Source organism: Haliotis rubra, unplaced genomic scaffold (genome assembly GCF_003918875.1).
Source record: "Haliotis rubra isolate DU_JTF1 unplaced genomic scaffold, ASM391887v1 Scf1270, whole genome shotgun sequence".
Classification (NCBI taxonomy): Eukaryota; Metazoa; Mollusca; class Gastropoda; order Lepetellida; family Haliotidae; genus Haliotis; species Haliotis rubra.
In genome coordinates, this window is record NW_025765193.1 from 129,694 (window position 1) to 151,003 (window position 21,310).

The 21,310-nt window shown below is 41.9% G+C and overlaps 2 protein-coding genes and 1 long non-coding RNA gene across 3 annotated transcripts; 1 reads left to right on the forward strand and 2 right to left on the reverse strand.

The window, feature by feature from the left end:
• Positions 1-293: 293 nt before the first annotated feature.
• Positions 294-6,684, forward strand: LOC124266682. The gene is made up of 4 exons (XM_046701483.1): positions 294-389; positions 4,080-4,234; positions 5,474-5,560; positions 6,353-6,684. The coding sequence occupies exons 1-4, from the start codon at positions 374-376 to the stop codon at positions 6,548-6,550; spliced, it is 456 nt and encodes a 151-aa protein (XP_046557439.1). The 5' UTR covers positions 294-373; the 3' UTR covers positions 6,551-6,684.
• On the reverse strand, positions 6,195-21,075 carry LOC124266683. The gene is made up of 3 exons (XR_006895813.1): positions 21,066-21,075; positions 8,389-8,392; positions 6,195-6,298 (listed from the first exon to the last, which is right to left on the reverse strand). It is a non-coding gene; the product is annotated as an uncharacterized LOC124266683 (long non-coding RNA).
• LOC124266681 lies at positions 6,459-15,838 on the reverse strand. Its single transcript, XM_046701482.1, has 5 exons — positions 15,548-15,838; positions 14,732-14,895; positions 10,150-10,711; positions 9,994-10,023; positions 6,459-6,621 (listed from the first exon to the last, which is right to left on the reverse strand). The coding sequence occupies exons 1-3, from the start codon at positions 15,712-15,714 to the stop codon at positions 10,164-10,166; spliced, it is 879 nt and encodes a 292-aa protein (XP_046557438.1). The 5' UTR covers positions 15,715-15,838; the 3' UTR covers positions 6,459-6,621; positions 9,994-10,023; positions 10,150-10,163.
• Positions 21,076-21,310: the final 235 nt, after the last annotated feature.

Consider the following 21,310-nt stretch of genomic DNA (forward strand, 5'->3'; position numbering starts at 1 on the left):
ACTAGTCCATCCATCTGTCTATTTAATCATATTTTACAGGTGTTCAGTGAGTTTATTAAACACTCAGCAGCTGATATCATAAACAAACTAGTCCAACCATCTGTCTATTAACTCGCATCCTACATGTGTTCAGTGAGTTTATTAAACACTCGGCGGCTGATATGAACAAACTAGTCCAACCGTCTGTCTATTAACTCGCATCTTACAGATGTTCAGTGAGTTTATTAAACACTCGGCGGCTGATATTACACAGTGACACATTCTGTCAATCAGTTTTAATTATCTACTCAATTCCTCCTTACATTCTCTTGAAGTCTGTGACGATGGGAGACACGACAGAACAGCGGGAGACGTGGTGTACCAACACACATGCATGAAGAGATGCCCAAGCAAGTATCCCCTTTATAGTTCGGCATATTTCGAGAAATTACAGCCACTGATCACAATTAACAAAACCATGTTTCCACACATAAATATTGAATATTTTCTTTTAAGAAAGGGGATTGCCTGTTGCTGTTTGAGCATATCGGAAACACAACAGCATGATAGATGTACATACACAGTTTCCTGAAAGCTGTAGTATTTGTGAAAAATGTTTAGAACATGAACACCGCTGGTGTTTTCTATATTGCTTTAACCAAACTCTCAGAAATCATTTGGCTTCAAGTTCCCCTAGCTGAGGTGCAGAAAGGTCTTTCTCGTCACTGGACTATTTCCTTTTAGGTTTGTACATTGCTTTAACCAAACAATAATTTCTGAAACCAATATACCAGGAGGTTCAGATAGTTGAGCTGCAGAAAAGTCTTCCGCATCAAGCATACCAACAGAAACCATTTATATCTTCAACCGGTGAGGACTTGGGTTAGCGTTGGTCTTCAGCAACCCGCGCTAGTCTTAAGAGCCGAGATCAGAATCGGGTCGTCAAACTCGCTCATTTGGTTTCCCAAATGCGTAGACCGATGCCCATACTGTTGATCACTGGACTGTGTGCTCCAGTATTCCAAGTACTATCCAGTACTATCCAAGTCAGAAAAAAAGCCTGAAACAATATACCTGTTAAGTAATAAACGTGGGTGATAATAATGACGGTGATCTTTCTGATTCTCAGGGGCAGTTCACCTCAGTCGATAATCTAGTAGGGAATGTTTTCCCATTGTATACATGTGTTATTGCTCGACGAGGAATTGTGCCATAGTGAGATGTTTCATTACACCTCCCGTTTCGCATTTGTGTCAGAGCCATTCTCTTTTTTCAATTTGTACAAGTTACCAATATATAACGAATTTCAAAAACGAACATGTGTTTCTCACCAGCTTTCAAATCTGTAAAGTCTGTATTTTTACAATTGACATTTATATAAAGTGTAAATATGTATCAAATTGACAAGGAGATACATGTGATGAGATATATACTGAGTCAAAAAAGAAACTTCACAAAATGTAATTTGAAAAATAATGAAGAATTTGTCTCTGATGATACATCTATGTATCCGAAATGGGATCCCTATCTTTCGACTCTAGAAAAACGTTAGCAAAAGCCACTCAAACCCATCCCTTCGTCGTGCAAATGACGTTAGTGCCAAATCAGGTTTTGCACGTGCAGTCGATCACGTGATCTTCGCATCGAAGTTTTCTTCATATGCACGTGTTTGCATTGGCCTCAAGAATTGAAAAAAACACACTTTTAAACCACAGTTCTAACGGTACTTGAAATGCCACGATTGTCAAATGTGCAACGTTAACGTGCCGTTGGCATGTTGCAAGCGGTAAGATCAGTTATTGACGTCGCAAGAGCAATGGGATGCAGCCGTCGTACTGTGTATGACTTGCGAGGTCGTCTACAACAAACTGGCACCACTCCTGATCGCCCAAGGTCGGGTCGTCCACGTGTGACGTCACGAGCAGACGACAGTCAATCGTCCTACGTCACCTACGTGACAGATTTCTGCCGGCTACACGAACCAGGGCTGAGATGTTTAGAGGTCGACTGTCCTCAGAGACCATTCGAAATCGGTTGCGGGCTGCCAATCTATTCTCCACGTCCATATCGTGGGCCAATATTGACGCCGTTTCATCAACGTCAACGTCTGCTGTGGGCCCAACGTCACCTCCGATGGACCCAGAGAGACTGGAGTCGAGTCGTCTTTAGCGATGAATTCAGGTTTACCCTCAGATTCGCGGACGGCAGGCATAGAGTCTGGAGACGGCGTCGTAAACGGTATGCCCAATGCTGTGTACAGGAAGTCGACAGAATCGGGGGCGGAAGTTGCATGGTGTGGGGTGATTTCTGTGGGAACAACCGTTCCCGACTTCTGGTCATCCATGGAAACCTCACAGCTGCTGCTTACTGCGACCAGGTGCTCACCCCTGAACTCGTTCCTTTATAGCGGCTCATGGCCCAGGTCTACAGTTCCAGCATGATAATGTTCGGCCTCATACCGCGATGTTGACACGAAAGTTCCTTCAAAACGCTGGAATCAACGTCATGGACTGGTCATCGAGGTCCCCTGAACTTAATCCAATAGAGCACGTTTGGGATGCACTTGGGAGAAGGCTTCGTGGTCTTAGGAACCAACCTCAGAATTTGCAGGAACTTGGCTCAGCCTTGCAAGAGCAATGGCGCAGAATCCCCAACCACGTGTTCACAAGCATCAGGCAGTCGATTAGGAGACGGTGTTTGGCAGTGGTGAATGCGCGGGGTGGCCATACACGATACTGAACTGAGAATTTTCGCATTTTTATTCTTGTGACTTGACATTCTGTATACCCATGTTTTGGAACGGCGGTGTAGCCTAATGGAACTGATTATGGCACTGTCAGTGTATCGAGTACATCACACAGATCTCAGCAATGAAATAATAACAATTTAACCATCTGACCATCTCTTGTTCTTTTATAGTGCCCTGAAGAAAGAATGTGAAGTTTCTTTTTTGACTCAGTATATGTATTGTATATTTGCATATATGTATGTTTTTTTTGGGGGGGGGGTTTGTGTCTTTTTAAATCTTCTAAATTATAGAAGTATAACATTTGAAACTAGTCATATATTGATAATAGTTGATGATTTTGTAAAACAATTGTTGAACAATTGTTGAACAATTGCTCACTTTGAATAAAAACATCAGGTTAATTCCTGGATTTATTTAATTAAATACAACAATTTATTTACATATTAATGCAAATACGAAAATCATTCACAGGCTGTACAGGTCTCATTATCTCTTCTCTATCACATTTTGGTTAAAGCTCTTCTCTTCATTTCAGAATTTTATAAAAGTTAACGAATACATGACCGTGATGAGTTATCTGCATTGTCTATTTGCATAAATGTATGTTTATTGAAGTTTGAGGGTTGGGTTTTGGGGGGGTTTGTTTTTTTAAAAGCCCTCGAAGACCTACTAAATTATGAAACGATAACTATTTGAAACAAGTGATACATTATTAATGGTTGATAAACTTTTGAGGACGTGACTAAATATTTTTTTTCTGTTGAACAATTGCGCCGTTTGAATAGCGTTACTTAATTCCTTCGATTTTTTTAATGAAACATAACAATGTATGAACATGTTAACATGAATCCAAATCACAACATTTTGTACATGTGAAAATACATAGAATTCTCTAGAATATGGACGATTGTCATTATCATGTAACTGAAGACATGTAACTGAAGACATTGGGTTCGGTACTTGTTAATATTGTTTAAAATTCACTGCCTATGGTCTGACTGATCGACATTTACTGATCCAAAATATAGCTGTACAATCATTAAACAATACATCTATTTCAAAATGATAATGGTTGTTGTTCTTTCAAAGTTTAAGCCATGTGTTGCCAATTGCCAACGCAGATGTCAGAGCTACAATGTATACGACCAGAATATAATGAATGTGGGAAATTAAAATTTGAAATAAGAAAAATATATCAGAACAAAAACACAGTAGATTGAGAGGAAAACTCCCGTATAGAAGAAATACACGTTGATCTTTAGAGGCAATAGATTATGAATCCCAAGCTGATTGATGAGGCTGCCAGAAGGACTGGAGATAAACAGTGGTTTCACCCCTTTCCAAACCACAGGGAAAAAAACGTCTTACAAGTTAATCTTCAAGACTGGGAGCAGTTCCAGAGCTGACCTCACTGTAGGCATAACTGGGCGGTGTGGACGAGTCAGTGTTGCACTGAAGAATGGGATAGACATCACACTACGGAAGAGACGCCGTAGTACATTCACGGTAGGTTAACACGTATGGAGTGGAGGGTCTCGATAGACAAGGAAGGTGAGCTAACAGTTCCCACCTGGAAAGATACTGACGGATGCCAGCGCACACGCAAGGTAAGCTATCTGATCCCGCCTGGAAAGATGCTGAAGGATGCCGACGCACACACAAGGTAAGCTATCTGTTCCCGCCTGGAAAGATACTGAAGGATGCCGACGCACACGCAAGGTAAGCTATCTGATCCCGCCTGGAAAGATGCTGAAGGATGCCGACGCACGCGCAAGGTAAGCTATCTGATCCCGCCTGGAAAGATACTGAAGGATGCCGACGCACACGGAAGGTAAGCTATCTGTTCCCGCCTGGAAATATACTGAAGGATGCCGACGCACACGCAAGGTAAGCTATCTGATCCCGCCTGGAAAGATACTGAAGGATATCAACGCACGCGCAAGGTAAGCTATCTGTTCCCGCCTGGAAAGATGCTGAAGGATGCCGACGCACACGCAAGGTAAGCTATCTGTTCCCACCTTGAAAGATACTGAAGGATGCCGACGCAAACGCAAGGTAAGGTGTCGGTTCCGACCTGGAAAGATACTGAAAGATGCCGACGCACACGCAAGGTAAGCTATCTGTAATTTAACTGTTTTCCAGTTGAATGCACATGAAGAACGCCACAACATACTCACTTATAAAACAAGACTGTACTCGAATACAATATAGCTCAAGAATACCAACACACACACACCAGGTATTCTAGCTGTTCTAAAACAGAATGTAGGTGAATAAAGCCATTGCACACTTAATGTTCGCTGAGTGTTCTCCAGTGGAAAGAAGCTGAAGGACTCCGCCTTACTGAAGCTCAATATAGTCAGTTTTGGCTAATGGGGACTGCACTTGACAAGGCCAAGTGAAGATCCGAATTGGCATTGATCGCCGGTAACCAATGCTCGTAGTGAGAGGCAACAAATGTATCGGATAGTTAGACTCGCTGACGTGGTTGAAATATGCCATCGTATCCCAGTTGCGAAGGTCGATGCTCATGCTGTTGATCATTGGATTGTTAGGCCCAGATTCGATTTTTTACAGACGGCCGCCATATAGATGGAATGTTGCTGAGTGTGGCGTAAAACTAAACTCACTCACTCACTGCATTTGACGAACATCAATATGATAAGAACGGTATTTATTTATTTGGACTCAATAAACGTAAACGTAAACGCTTTTTGTCCCATTTCAACAAATGTTTTCTTTCAGTTTGTTGACGATTCTGTCTGTGGACTAAAGGACATTGGACTTGCATTTTCTTATCGATGCCACAGGGATGACTGGTTCGTTGCATACGTGAGTTATAAAATGTTTGTGAATGTGCAAGTGTGAATGATTTTAGACTGAACATCCCATCGGCACTATCCTAGCTGTATAACAACGAGACGATATGCTGTACATTATATGGCTCTTCCTCCGGAAAAGTGTTATTCAGTAAGGACGAATAATTACTCTGAGGCTAAGTGAGTATTTTGCTATGGTACATTGTCTGACCCATACGCTGGAAGGACTATGTTCATCAGAAGGGGCGAAATGGAAGCCTTTGAGCACCACATATTTGAGATATTTGCTACACAGACTAAAACTGAGTTTGAGACATTACAACAATAAAGATGGCTATGGGTTTCAACTAAAGCAGAGGACATCTCGACAGTCGCCGAAGATGAACGTTTAAACTGACCAAGACGTGCTGCTCTATTGGGGGCGCAATACTGCAGTTGTAAGGCGTCTGCCTATCGCGCTGACGGCCCGGGTTCGATCCCAGTGGAGGCAACTAGGTTTAGGTCCCAAGGACATTTGCGTAGTATCCTTGGACAATATACTTAAATCCACATTGTCTCAGTTCACCCAGCTGTAAAATGGGTACCCGTGAGGATGTGCTGGCAATGTGAGTGATTAGTGTCTGTATGATCCCCATGGAGGTATCAGATCGTACGATGGTGTCCTATGACCGAGGATAGTAATGTACGTGGCGCCGTGAGCAGGTAATGTGTCTGGATATGAGCGCCATATAAGCGGACTATTACTATTACTCTACCCTTTGGTATATTACTTGTGGTTGAGTTCAGTGTTATTGTGGTGTTTCAGGTTGTAGTGGAGTATGAAGAGATTGCCACAGGCAACATGGACAGAGTGAAGTTTGAGACAAACTGCTGGCTGAGTGCAAAAACAGAACACGGGCCAACAACTGGAATAGAATGTCACAATATGCCTCCTTTATTTACAATGCTTGTCGACCTACCTGGTTATACTAAATGCCAACCTTCTCACAAATGTGAACATTGAATACAGATATAACTCTGCCTTTTCCGTAAACGGTCAAGGTGTTCTTCATAATTACTCTAAATGGTAATGATATTTACAACCGTAACTTCTATCACTAAAACATGGTAGCATGAATAAAATCGCCTGCAGTAGGTTGTCACGAATTGTTCGTCTTGCTTGCCTGGAGAACCTGAGTCTGGTGGACGCCTGCAGCAGGTTGCTCGTCTTGCTTGCCTGGAGAACCTGAGTCTGGTGGACGCCTGCAGCAGGTTGTCACGAATTGCTCGTCTTGCTTGCCTGGAGAACCTGAGTCTGGTGGACGCCGACACCCTTGATTCTACTGATACTCTGATACATCTACTCACGCCTTCTCAGGAAAGTATGTATCTTGCACAACAAAGCACCCGTAAAATCTATCTGATGTCCTTGTACATCTAATCATAATGTCGGAGGACGGATGCTGCAATGTCCTTGGTATGTTGACGTGCCTTCCGTTCTTCAGATCTATACCCTGTTTATATATTGTATTGTCTTCAATTGTAAAATAGTTTCCAATAGCAAAGCTTACAATTTTTAACTGTGTGAAAACGCGAGAGACGTTGTCTAGTCGGGGTGCACAAAAAGGTAACTTGTTCAGACTTGGAACTATATCACACCAGTGAGTTTATTTGAAACAGCCTGTCACATAAAATTGGCTCCTGGTTGTATCATACGCGTTATGCGTTGCCACGAGTGGGGGAACACGGGGTATTCTCAGAACAGAATGTTCAACTTCCGTTAATATACTGAAAGCCATTAAAAACGCAATTGGTATTTGTTGTCCTGAAACTTTCAAAAGTTCTGTTGAAGATTTTTTTCCTGCGATACAGAGGATGTAGGGATAAAAGGCTGTTATTCTGGCCCACTTCGAGTTCGAGTCCCGGAGCATTCCTCTCACGTGAACTCTGATACTGAAACTGAACCTTTGACATTTCTCGTAAACACAACCACACTCATGAAACACGTTGTGCACATGCATTACCTGCACCCAGGCCCTGTAAAAGCACAAGGAATTCTGGAACTCAATCGCTTTGAGAAAATGCCACAATTGACACAAGACGAAAGGATTCAGGTTATCGGTATGGTCAGCCAAGGTGCTTCAGATGTGATGATTGCCAGGCACTGTAAGTCGACTCAGACAACGTTTTCGGACTACCGGAAGTGTTGCTGATCGTCCGCGACCTGGTGCACCACCTGTGATAACAGCTCGACAAAACCGCAATATCCGAGTTTCACACTTGCGAAATCGGTTCCAAACAGTTGATGATTAGGCAAGGAGGACAATTGGGACAAGTCAACGTCATTTCAGCGCCCAAAAGGTGTAAGGACGCCTTGCTGCCTTCAACATCTGGTGCCGTCACCCGTACCGTGGTCCAACCTTATTGCATCGCCACAGACTAGCCAGACAGCGATGGGCAGCAAATGGGGCCATTCGTGGCAACAGGACATGGCCAGATGTCATTTTTTCAGATGAATCCAGGTTTAACTTATCCTTTGCAGATGGACGTCAACAGATTTATCGACGTAAAGGAGAAAGACTTGCGCCTAACTGTGTCCTTGAACATGATCGTTTTGGAGGGGGTGGTGTCATGATCAGACCACAGACCATCAGAGGCTGCAGACCATCCAACAGCTGTTCCTGGGAAATGTGTGTCTTTCAATGCCCCAAAGACTGCGAGCATGTCTTGCAGCGCACGGTGGACACACACGATATTGACTGCAAGTGACCCCTCCTTTGTGTGATGTCGTTGTTGCGTCACTGATGTTGTTGTTGACTGGACATTTTCAGATGAAATTATTCACAGATGTTCACTTAAAACATATCTGCCAGTTAGGTTTATATATGTTGAAATTAGTGTGAGTAAAGAAAGTAGGAATGTCAAATTGCATTTTTAATGGCTTTCAGTTTAGTTCATTTTAAGGAGAGAAAATGTATTGTAGACAATAGTAAATCTGGGCGCTTGGTCGCGCACCAATCGTTCATTTTAGAGCAGCTAATAAATTTAGTTTCACATGGGTTATTTATGTAGTATTGTGAAGCAGGCTCAGATCACAGTGAAATGCACATTCAATGCAAAAGTGGTACTCTGATTCAATGGTAAGTACAATACACAGAGGGCAGAAACCCTCATGTTGTTTTATATTTACTTTTCTCCTATATTCCAACATTAAAGAATGGTCTGAATAACGAAACTTACTCAAAGCAAAACGGAAAACATTAACCTTAACCAGTGACAGATACACTTCAGAATTAACCCTCAACTTGATAGTCTTATAAAACTTTAGCTTAGAATAAACTTTCATAGAACGTAACCATTCTTGAGTATCAATATGAATGCATCTCTCTCTAAAACGTCTTAGAAAATAATCAACATCATTAACCCCCTGATCAAGCCAAATTTGACAAAATCCATATTTAAATAATAAATTCGTTACATGTAGAGCCCAACAGTTGATGCCTTTGGAAGCCAACTTGAATTGATAATTATAAACATATTTCAATATTACACTTTTGTCTTGAGACAAAAGACTTAACCAATATTTTATGACTATTACGAACTGATTAACTTTAACAGAGTAGCGTTAAGTTCAAATTCACCCCTTGCAACAACATTGGGAGTGTTCCTTCATGATGAATGAAAGCCCCAGACTTCACAACCATAAACCTTGATGGGTAAAACTTTAACATCAAATATAATGTAGGGTACCAGATAAGGGAAGAGTATTCTTCAATGAAATTTTAACACACTGAGAGCCTTCCATGCTTGATGAGCTAGACGTTTTTGAGGACAATAAAAAGAATCGTGGCTTGAAATATGGATACCTAGATATTGATAAGTAGGAACAATTTCTACAGAAACACCATTTACAGAGAAACGTTCACACTTTTTAAGAGGTCCTGCTTTTCGGAAAACAATAACTTTAGTCTTGCTGATTTAATTTGAAGCTTCCAGTCTTTTCAATACCAAGAAAGTTTATCTAATCTGTTTTACAACCCTAAAACAGTATTATCAAACCTTACAATGTCATCTGCAAAGGGAAGAAAGAATAATTTTAAAAAATCAAGATTAATATTTCTCTAGTTATCTGCTGCTGGCAAATCAACAATGTCATGAATAAGAAAAGAAAATATATAGGGTGAAAGTTGACAAACTTGTCTTACGCCATACAAACAATTAGTAGAGAAAACTCTTTAAAAACTAAGAGAATAGTAAGTTGAGGAATTTCATAAGCCAACTATCGATCAGTATCAAGTCGATATTGTGTAGACCCTTACAACTCTTAGTTAGCATGTCATTTACCACTTTCCCTGACGTTGTCGCTCCAGTTTGTAGTGCAAGAAATCCGATCTTTGTGATACAGATACAGCCAACCAGTTCACAAATGTAGGTTCTTCCTGCACTCAAGGTATGCACCGAGTGTGTGTCCCTCATACCAAGAGAGTCGGACAGTATTTTAACGCATCTTTACCACTTTCCTTGATGTTATAGCTCCAGTTTGTAGTTCAAGGAAATCGGAACCTTGTGATACAGATACCCAGTTCACAAATGTAGGTTCTTCCAAAAAGAGTCGGGCGGTATTCTAACACGTGTCTCTACCACTTTCCTTGGCGCTTTAGCTCCAGCATATAGTGCAAGAAAATCCGAGCTTTAACGAAGTTGACCCCAGGACCATAGTGCACACCATCCACACTCCTCACTCCTTTCGTCATATTGAAGGTATCAAACACAGGGACGTTGGACGCTTCCACGAGGTTCTTCATATACATGTTGAAGGTTTCTGCGTGTTCATTGTCTGATGTTGGTACAACCCGTCTGTGGAAGAGGCCAAAATAATGAAAACCCGACCATAACAGTTTTGGCCAGGTGTTGTTCGCTCGTAAGGAGATCACCTCCAAGGCATACTTCCTCACTGCAGGCATATTAAAGTGTTCCCATACACCAGCACCGAAGAAGATCATAGACTTGGGTTTTCCCAAAGTCTGATTGGCGTCCTTTTTCATTTTAGGAATGTCCAAACTCTGTGGATAATGACGGAACAGTACAGTTACTGTTCCATTGCAGAGTGTCGGGGTGTAGTCAAGAAATTCCCGACAGTTGCGTGTTGGAAAGACATACATTCCAGAACATTTCTTCTTAATATCTGAAAACAAAACAGGTGTAAACATTCAATTAAGTTGTAATTCCACAATACCGTGTCACAAAAGAACTTTCTGTTTGTTAGTATATAAAATCTCTGATACTGATTAACAAACAATTTAAGGTGCGTCTGGTCGAGAAGTCCGCCGAATTGATTATAAAGAAACAGTGGCCATGTTTACCTCAACACTTTAAACCGCCAGGCTTTAATTCTACTTTTATTCTAAACATAACATAAAGTTAATTTTACATAAAGCAGGTGATTATTTTGGCCGAAAGTACAAAATGTTTAGGTTGCTAGACTAAGTAAGTAAAATATATGTTTATACTATCTGTTTATAGACTTTTTGATGTGTTTGTTTTTAAACATGTGTGCGCGCTTTGAGCATGCCCCATTGTGGTATGGAGTATTGCGCAATATAAGTACCCTTATTATTATTATTATTATTATGTTTTACAGATTAAAGATAATATGCAGCAGAGAGGGTTCGGGTGATCCTGGCACATTCAGGCTGGTAAGGCTCATCATCAGCTCAGGGCCCTTGCCCCCTCTACACGCAGCCCAGACAGCGAATGGGACTTCTCCCAGGAAACGCTGCCTAGTCGAACCCACCAAGAACTTTCCGGTGAATATGAAGGCTCCCCAACACTGCAGCCTTCTGCATTACCCAGAGTGTCAGAAGGGCTGTGCTCCCGGTGGAGAACCCGGGCACTCTCCTGATCTGAGCCAAGAGACCAGGAGGTACCAAACCTAGAACACCGAGAACAATGGGGAGCCTGACGACAATGTACTTGGGATGCAAGCGAGACATTTCAAAGGCGAAGTCTGCATACTTAGTATGCTTTTCCTGAATTTTGCCAATCACATTGGTGTCAAAAGGGAGAGAAAATTCAATGATATATATAAATTCACTGGCTTTATCAAAAAGGACAAGATCAGGTTTGTTGGCTGGAAATCTCCTCAGGCTGTATATGGACCTATTCCAGAGAAGTTTGAAAGTATCATTTTCCATGACGCCCTGGACATGTTCAGGGTCGTACCATGGATGGACCTCGGAGTCAAAGCCACAGGCATGTCGGAGACGGTAGTAAAAGCAACGAGCCATGCCATCATGTCGTTTAAGATATGCTGTTTGTGCCAAGGAAGGGCATCCACTGACAAGGTGTTGGACAGTCTCTGTGAATTCATTGCAAAGTCGACATTTCATGTTGATATTTTCTTTAGGCGATTACGAGTGAGAAGTGACTGGTCCTGAGCAGCAAAAAAGGAAGCCCTCAGTTTCACATTTAAGACCAGCCGACTTCATCCAGGCGAAAGAGTCGGTGGGATTGCTATTCTGTTCCACACACTGCATGTACACGCGATGCAATGGCTTCTCAGAAAGCTTCTCCACACAAAAGATCGACTCTGGGCAGACTTGGTGAAGGACTTCAACTGGTTTACTCCCATCGTTGTAACGTCAAGCAGTACATTGTCATCAGCAAAGTCAACCTCAAATTTCAGATTCTGTCCAACAACCTTGGCACACTTAAAATAGCTGTGGAATTCCTTGCTTTCATCATGAGTCTTGACATGCATCACCAGAGGATCATCCGATAAATATATATGTGCAAAAATAAACAATAAAATTCTGTCATGAAGAGCCTCCACATTAATCAAACCCCGATCACCAGAATTGATTGGCATATATAAACGGTTAAGAGAGGAACGAGGGTGATGGGCTCTGTTATCAGACATGATCCTCCTGGTCAGGCGGTCCAGACACTGGATGTCTTGTTTCGTCCAGTCAACTACTACAAAGGAATAGGAGAGGACAGGTACAGCAAAAGTATTGGTGGCTTTGACCTTGTTTCGAGCATTTAGCTCAGAGCTCCAGATTTTCTTTAGGTGAGATTTGTACTCGGCTAGAAGTTTGTCTTGAATTTGGGCATTCTGGAGCTTGTCTCGAACTTGCATTCCAAGATAGGTGTAGGCCTGATCTTCGACAAGATGCTCAATAACTCCTCCCCCTTGTAACTTGACCGATCCGTCATTAACTACCTTGCCACGTTTCAAATGAATGTCATGCCAATATCATTAGAAAAGGACTCGACAAGGAGAACCTGCTCTTTCAAATTGGTATCTCCTTTGGCAAGGAGCTCGATGTCATCCATGAAAGGAGATGAGTAAGAGGTGTTGGGGATCTGTGCTGAGGAGGTCCGGGATGGTAACCCTCCTCTTTATTGAGCAGAAAGCTCAAAGGATTTAAAGACAGACAAAAAAAGCAAAGGACTATAGAATCCCCCTGGAAAATCCCCCTTCTGATTGGAATAGATTCCGAAGTCTGCACCTGCCCTTGCGAGTACATCTCAAGTTGAGTCGACCAGCAACTCATTAAAGTTGCTCAGGAGGTCAATACAATGAAGAGACTTCAGAATCCATTCGTGAGGAAGAGAGTCGTATGCTTTTTTGTAGTCAATCCAGCACATGGAGAGGTTGCGGTGATATGCTTTAGCCTCTTCCAAAACCATTTTCTATACAAGAAGTTGATCCTTGCACCCCCAACATCCCTTTCTTGCTCCCTTCTGCTCTCTGTAAATGATATCATTGGAAGAGCAGTAAGATGACACGAGGTTTGTCAAACACCCTGTGAATATTTTGTATTGTGTATTCAAATATGTGATAGGGTGGAAATTTTTGGGATCAGTCAAGTCTCCTTTCTTGGGGAGAAGTATTGTGCGACCTTTGCAGAACCATGGAGGAACATCACCTGTGTCCACGAGAGAATTGAAACAGTGTGGTAATGGTGCTTGGACACAGGGGAACAGTTTCCAATACCGGTTTCGAATGCCATCAGGCCCTGGAGCTGTATTAGATTTGGACTTTTTATAACACTTTTCAGGCAATCTGGTGATATGTAACAGACAAACGATGTAGTTACCTTCTCATGCATTGCATGGTCATAATCACGGACCCATGGTGCCTCAAGGTTACAGTTGCCGGGTACAGACCACAACTGTTTCCAGAACCTTTCATTGGCATCCACCATCACCCTTTGTTTTCAGTTGCCAGTAGAAGTGCTTTTCATTGTTTCTAAAAAGTTTATTTTGTTTGATGAATTTATTTTTCTTTTCCCATTCTTTCAGTCCAAACCTTTATTTTGGCCTTAAGGGAATCGACAATTTGAAGAAGTACCCTTTCTTTTGTTGTCTCGTATTGTAATTTTAATTTTCTCCAAATTGCCTTTTGCCGTTTTGACATTGGACTCCCTGTTGATCTTAACTTCAGGCACAGCTCTATCCAGGAAATGTATTTTCTAGTTTCCGTTTACTTGAATCCGGTTATTCTTTGGTGTATTGTTCTTAGTATTAGATGTTTTTTCTTTGGAAACTGTGTGAATTTCCTCCAAGGTTCGAGCGGCAGCATAGACACAAGAATTAACTTCGTGTAATGAACAGTCCGATGAAAGTTTCATAGAAATAATATCATTTAATATATTGATTTCATTTTGGGGAAAAGATTCATTTGTTTGTTTAATTGGCCTCCGATTCTCCAAAGGTATGCCAGATATTTCATCATAAATAGAATGAAACAAAATATACACAGGATTTTCGGAAAGATCTGCAACTGAAGAAGAGGAAGAGTGAGGGTCTGAAATTTCGGGGCCAATTGGCTCTATGCCGGAAGAGTTTCCATCAGCAAGAGGAAAGAGGTAGACACGGACCTCCATTGAAATTTTTGGGTCTGCTGCCACTTGAGCATTCTGTTCATGCAAAGGTTCCTGACGGGCACCAGTTGTTGGTTGAACTGGCTCACGGGGCAAGAGATTGTATTATTATTATGTTTTATTATTATTATTATACACAGCATATATGCATACATTATACATACTTGTTGCTTTTTTGTCTTTCAGATAAATGAAATCTCTCAGAACTGACAATAGTCTAGACTATTTGTTCTTTAACAACGACGTTTTTTTATTTCAATTTTGAATCGTGAAATTATTATCACGATTTAACCACTTGAAGGAAAGTGTTTACGTACGTGCAGGAGCATCTGGTCGAAGTCCGCCATATTGATTATCTCCCTTTAGTATAATGATGAGGGCTAGGAACACCATTCTGACAAGGGAGTCCCCATAGAAGTGGTACGTGCCTCCCCGGAGCAGGTCACAGGCAGCTTTTGAGGTGAAGGTTTCCACTTGACATCTGACAACAAAAAGTCAAAACAATAAAACAGCAAAATCCTGATTTTTTTTTACTCCTGAAGATCCGGGTTAGAACTGAGTTTCAGCAACCCTCGTTGTCGTAAGAGGCAACTAACGGGATCTGGTGGTCAGACTCGCTGTCTTGGTTGACACGTGTCATCGTATCCCGTGTGCTTAGATCGATGCTCATCACTAGATTTTCAGCTCCAGACTAGATTTTTTCCAGACCACCGACATATGTCAGAAATGTTGACGAGTATGGCGTGAACGAATGAACAAACATACTACCATGATAGCAAAGAGTAGCCTTTCAAAAGGCGAGGCTGGTTAATCCGTACCTTGCTTGAAGAATGTCGACCCGTATGTGAAATTTCTTCAGTGTACTTTATATATTAACATTATATACATTATATTTTCAATATAACAGATCAGTCTGTACAAAGGTATAGTGGAATCACATTGCAGTATGTTATGGTATTCTCCAACCAAATTGTCACGGATACATAACGTCTGGGAATGTGACGTACACACTAAAAAATAGTTGTCATGTTCAAAACAGACGGAGCACGGTATCTTGGTTACAACATCGATACATGCATATTTGACAAAACGTAAAGAGCAGAGGTATGTATTATTTAATCTTATCATATTACCTGTGGTTGTCAGGAATCCAGTCTGAATATTCAGCATGTATCTGTGGTCGAAGGTCATAGCAGTTCTTACAAACACATTCTTCAGTCGTTTTCATCTGACACTTATTGCTATAGCAACAAGGGTTACTTCCCCTGGGGTTACACAATGCTCGGGTCCAGTCGGCCATTTTGTCTCTTGACTTCCATGGATAGTAGCCTAGGTTCCCGCATCTTCTATCCGTCAATTCGAATTTATTGCTTCCATTTACAGCGTAGAGGCCTTGTAGTAAAAACGCTTCAATCTCGTCTTCTCTTTCTTTGAGATATTCCGTGTTGCCCAGGAACCTGCCACCATATACTTTAGTACATCTGGACACGTACTATGTATGTGTAATGTTCCTAGCATTTGAAGATGAAATGTCCTGTATGCAGTCACGAAGGTGATAAACCCAACAGTTCCCACTATGAATACAAGAAGCTTGATTTTAACTTTCGGGAAAGCCTTACCTGGAAGAAAAATGAGTGAGTTTAGTTTTACGACGCCTTTAGCAACATGCCATCAATACCATGGCTGGGGACACCAGAAATAGGCTTCACACATTGTACCCATGTGGGGAATCGAACCCGGTTCTTCGGCGGGACGAGCCAACGCTTTAACCACATGGCTACCCCAACGCAACTCTGAACGAAAAGGTAATGTGTCTGTAGCGGTTATCGTGTAGGTCAGAAGTTTTTTAGTGGTATTTGGGTTGGCATTGGCAGAGGGTTGCCTCCCTTTTGTTTTGGTCCCCCTTGCGAAACCAGATCATGGCTGAAAGCACATGTCATGTTGAACTTTGCGATGTCTTCTTCGATGGACATTCATGCGATGTGAGGAACCATGGTGTTCACAAAGTTGTGAAGAGAATGTGTACGGACAAGGTTTGCGACAACTTTGTATTTTAAATGAAGAATAAATGTTGGAACTTTTATAGATTGTGTTTTGCACGTGAGTTGCTTGGAAACCTAGCGGACTACCGCTATAGTGAACACCTCCTCTGAATGCAACTCGTGAATAGCAGAACATTTTACGATTCATGATGAGTGATAAAGTTTCAGTGATAAGTGGTTTGTCAGGACAGTCGGCAAAGTCACGTGACTCGCGAATGGCAGCTCAAGCGAAGGCAGCGGAATATCGTGTGCAGTTAGAATATGTTGAAAGGGAAGAGAAAACGCGCAGTGAACTTTTGAAACTTGAATTAAAGAAGAAACTTGATATTGAAAATGCCAAGTCACAGGTATTTGAACAGTTTGAATCGAGTGAAACATTTCTTTATGGAGCTAGTCCAGATAAAATCTCTCCCAATGTTAATGGACAGGCTGTAGAGAAATCAGTAAATATTGAGGAAGAAAATAAGACTGAACTTGTTAAGAAATATATTCAAACATTACCAAATGATGATATTCAGAATTCTAACCAGGATCATGATAAAACATTTGATGGTGCAGATCGTGCTCAAAACCCAGGAATCTATTCCACACCAATTTCTACAGGAGAAACACAAAGACAGACACAGCCATTTTCTTCAACGAAGCTGAATGTTGGTGCAGATGAATTCACACCCAAGTTTACACCTGATTGTGTTCCCAGAAGGTCTGAGATTTCAAATGTAGACTGTGTTATGGCTGCAGCAAGTGAGATTGCTAATATGACTAGGACATTTGCAGAGAAGTTTAGTTTGAGTAGATTACCAGTTCCTGAACCTGGTATTTTCTATGGAAATCCCATTTATTTTCCTTCTTGGAAAACTGCCTTTGAAACTTTGATAGAAACCCGTGAAATTCAGCCCCAAGAAAAACTTTATTATTTGAAGAAATATGTTGGTGGCAGTGTGCGAGATGACCTAGAAGGATATTTTCTTATGAGAACCCCTGAAGCCTACGATGAAGCTAAACAGCTTCTTGAAGATAGATATGGAAATCAAGTTGTGTTAGGAGATGCATTCAGGGATAAACTAGATGCATGGCCGAAAATTAGTTGGAAAAATGGAACAGCATTGAGAAAGTACGCTGACTTTCTGAAACAGTGTTTGATTGCAACAAGAACTATTCCAAGTTTGAGAGCCCTCGACTTTGAGAAGGAGAATAGAATGTTAGTGTCTAAATTGCCAGACAACTTGATTCACAGATGGAGTCGCATAGTTGTCATTTTTAGATCGAGGAAAGTATATCCTCCATTTTCGGAGTTTGTGAAGTTTGTGACTGACGAAGCCAATGTTGCATGTGAACCAGTCACACGTGTCCTTGTCATGAAGCAGGACAAAATCAAGGATTCCTTTACACAGAAGGATAGGGTTAGAGACACACAGACAAATCATAGTCTGAGAAGACCAGCTATCTCTATGTCAACAGAAGTAAAGAAGAAATATTGCTTCCTGTGCAACAAAGATCATGAACTTGAACATTGCGATGTTTTCCTCAAGAAATCTGTTGCTGATAAGAAGCAATTTGCGATGCAACGTGGGATCTGTTTCGGTTGTTTGAAATGGGGTCATCGCTCAAAGGATTGCCAGGACAGATTGACTTGTCAAGTGTGTTCTCGGAAACACCCAACAGTGTTTCATGGTGACCGTGTGGACAACAAATGTGAGATGAAATCAGATCAGCGAAGTTTGAATTGCGAAACACAAGTGAAATCTGTGAACGGGAAAGTAGCTGTTAGTCATATGAAGGACACTGCTCAGAATAACAAGTGTGCGATGATCGTACCAGTGTGGTTGTCACATGATGATAATCCAGATTCTGAGATATTGACTTATGCTTTATTGGACACCCAGTCTGATACAACGTTCATTCTGAAGGATACCTGTGAGAGGCTTGGTGTTACTGGACCTAAGGTTCAGCTGATGTTATCTACAATGCATGCAGAGAACGAAACAATTGAGTGTCAGAAGATCAGGAATCTTACTGTCAGAGGATACAACTCTTCACTGAAGATACCTTTACCTATTTCCTATACCAGGGGGTATAATGCCTGTGAATCGTGGTCACATTCCTACACCCGAGAATGTAGCTCAGTGGACGCACCTCGCAAGCATGTCAAGTGAGTTGTTAGAGTTACAGGACTGTGAAGTTGGTATTCTGATTGGGTACAACTGTCCCAAAGCTCTCACACCCAGAGATGTCATACCTGCAGATGCAAGTGGACCGTATGCTGTGAGAACAGACCTAGGATGGAGTGTGGTTGGTGTCATGGATCCAGAGGCTGTTGATGAAGATCCTATTGGAACGAGCCACCGTATGCTCACGTATAAGGTACCAGAAGAGCTGTCTTCCAGATGCAATGCTGCAGAGAAGTCTGAGCTTTTGAACCACGTGGTGATATCCTTGCAGACTTCGGTGAAGGAAACTATAGGAACAACACAAGTTGTCAAGTTGCTTGAACAAGATTTTATTGAATGTGAGAAGAGTGACAAGGTGTTGTCCTACGATGATGCGAAATTCGTAAAGATTGCAAGAACCAGAATTCGTCAATGCGCTGACAGTCATTATGAAATGCCCCTGCCTTTTCGTCACCCACAACCAAAGTTGCCTAACAACAAAGTTCAAGCTACCCGTCGCATGGAGCAGCTGAGATCACGTTTTAGAAAAGATGTCCAATTCCACACAGACTACGTAGCATTCATGGATAAGATCATCCAGAACGGACATGCTGAACGAGCCCCTGTGATAGATGACAGCAAGAAAACTGTTTGGTATATTCCACACCATGGGGTGTACAACCCACGGAAACCCAACAAAATACGAGTCGTGTTTGATTGCAGTGCACGATTTCGTGGTGAATCCCTAAACGACCACCTCTTGCAAGGTCCAGATATGACGAACACATTGATCGGAGTCCTCCACAGATTCCGTCAAGAACGGATTGCGGTGATGTGTGATATTGAACAGATGTTTTTTTCAATTTCGCGTTGAGGAGAATCAAAGAGACTATCTTCGTTTCCTTTGGTTCGATAAAGGGGATTTTAATTCCAATCCTGTTGAGTATCGCATGAAGGTGCACTTGTTCGGAGCTACCTCCTCGCCGGGATGTTCCAACTATTGTCTGCGACAATGTGCGAATGATTATGAGGAAGAAGTTGGACACGAAGCTGCTGAGTTTTTGAGAAACAACTTCTATGTAGATGATGGGTTGAAGTCGGTGAAGACAGTACAGGAAGCTGTCAAACTTGTCAGTGAAAGCCAAGAACTTTGTGCGAAGGGTGGCATCAGGTTACACAAATTTGTGTCCAACTCAAAAGAGGTCATGACCTCTCTCCGTCCACAGGATCGTGCCAATTCCAAGGAGACAGAACTGCTCAAAGGCATGGACATTGTTGAGAAGCCTTTGGGAATTCACTGGTGCGTAGAAACTGATACTCTGTCAATCAGAGTTACTTTACAGGACTCTCCACTGACGCGTAGAGGCGTGTTATCAACGGTCAGTTCTGTGTATGACCCCTTGGGTTTTATAGCTCCAGTCATCATGGTTGGAAAGGCTATACTACAAACAATGTGCCGAGATAATGCTGACTGGGATGACCCAGTCCCAGAAACCCTGCGATCCCAATGGGAGAAGTGGAGAACTGAGATTTTAGAATTGACAAGTCTTAACGTGGATAGATGTTTCAAACCACAGGAGTTCAGTGAGATTGAAAGAGTGGAGTTTCACCATTTCTCAGACGCCAGCAATCTGGGATATGGTCAGTGTTCTTACGTCAGATTGACTGATAGTGGCGGAAAGATATATGTCTCATTCCTGATGGGAAAATCTAGAGTTTCTCCGCTAAAACAGGTCACCATACCTCGCTTAGAACTCACTGCAGCACTGGTATCAGTCAGAATCAGTACTTTGTTGTCCAGAGAACTTGAATTTGAAGATGTGAAACATGTGTTCTGGACAGATAGCAAGGTGGTAATTGGCTACATAAACAACGACTCGAAGCGATTTCACGTCTTTGTGGCTAATCGAGTGTCACAGATCCGAGATAAGACTGAGCCAGCTCAGTGGAGATACATCCAGACTGAGAATAACCCAGCAGATGACGCTCTCGAGGTCTCACACCTCATGACTTGATACACAAGTCCGACTGGCTGAAGGGACCAGTCTTTCTCTGGAACAAGCAACTACCTGAACAGCACACAGATTCAAACAGTGTGATGTTAAACGCAGATGATCCAGAAGTGAAATGTGTTAAAGGTGTTGTGATGAAGACGATGACAACTGAATCAACCAAGCTAGACATGGTTGACCGATTTGCACGCTTCTCTGATTGGTTCAGGTTGAAGCGTGTTGTTGCAATGTGCCTGAAACTGAAGCGAAAGTTGAGACGAGATGTGAAATTGAAACACAGCGAGACCCGCGGAGCTGACAAAATTATTGGATCAAGCACTAGTGTTACTGTGAATGACATGCTGGAAGCTGAAAATGAGATAGTCAAACACTGTCAAAATAGTGCTTATGCAGAGGAGATTCAATTTTTGCGATCTGTGAAAGACAATCAATACACATTCAGACAACTGAAGAAGACGAGCTCACTCTCTCGCCTTGATCCATTCTTGGATAGCTCTGGTGTGATTCGTGTCGGAGGTAGAATCAGGCAGTCTTCTGTCACCTGCAATGAGAAACATCCAGTGATACTTGCAAAGGGACAACATGTTAGCAACCTTATTATTCGTCATTGCCATGAGAAAACGTGTCATCAAGGACGCGGGATGACTACAAATGAAATACTATCAAGTGGCTATTGGATTGTAGGCTGTAGC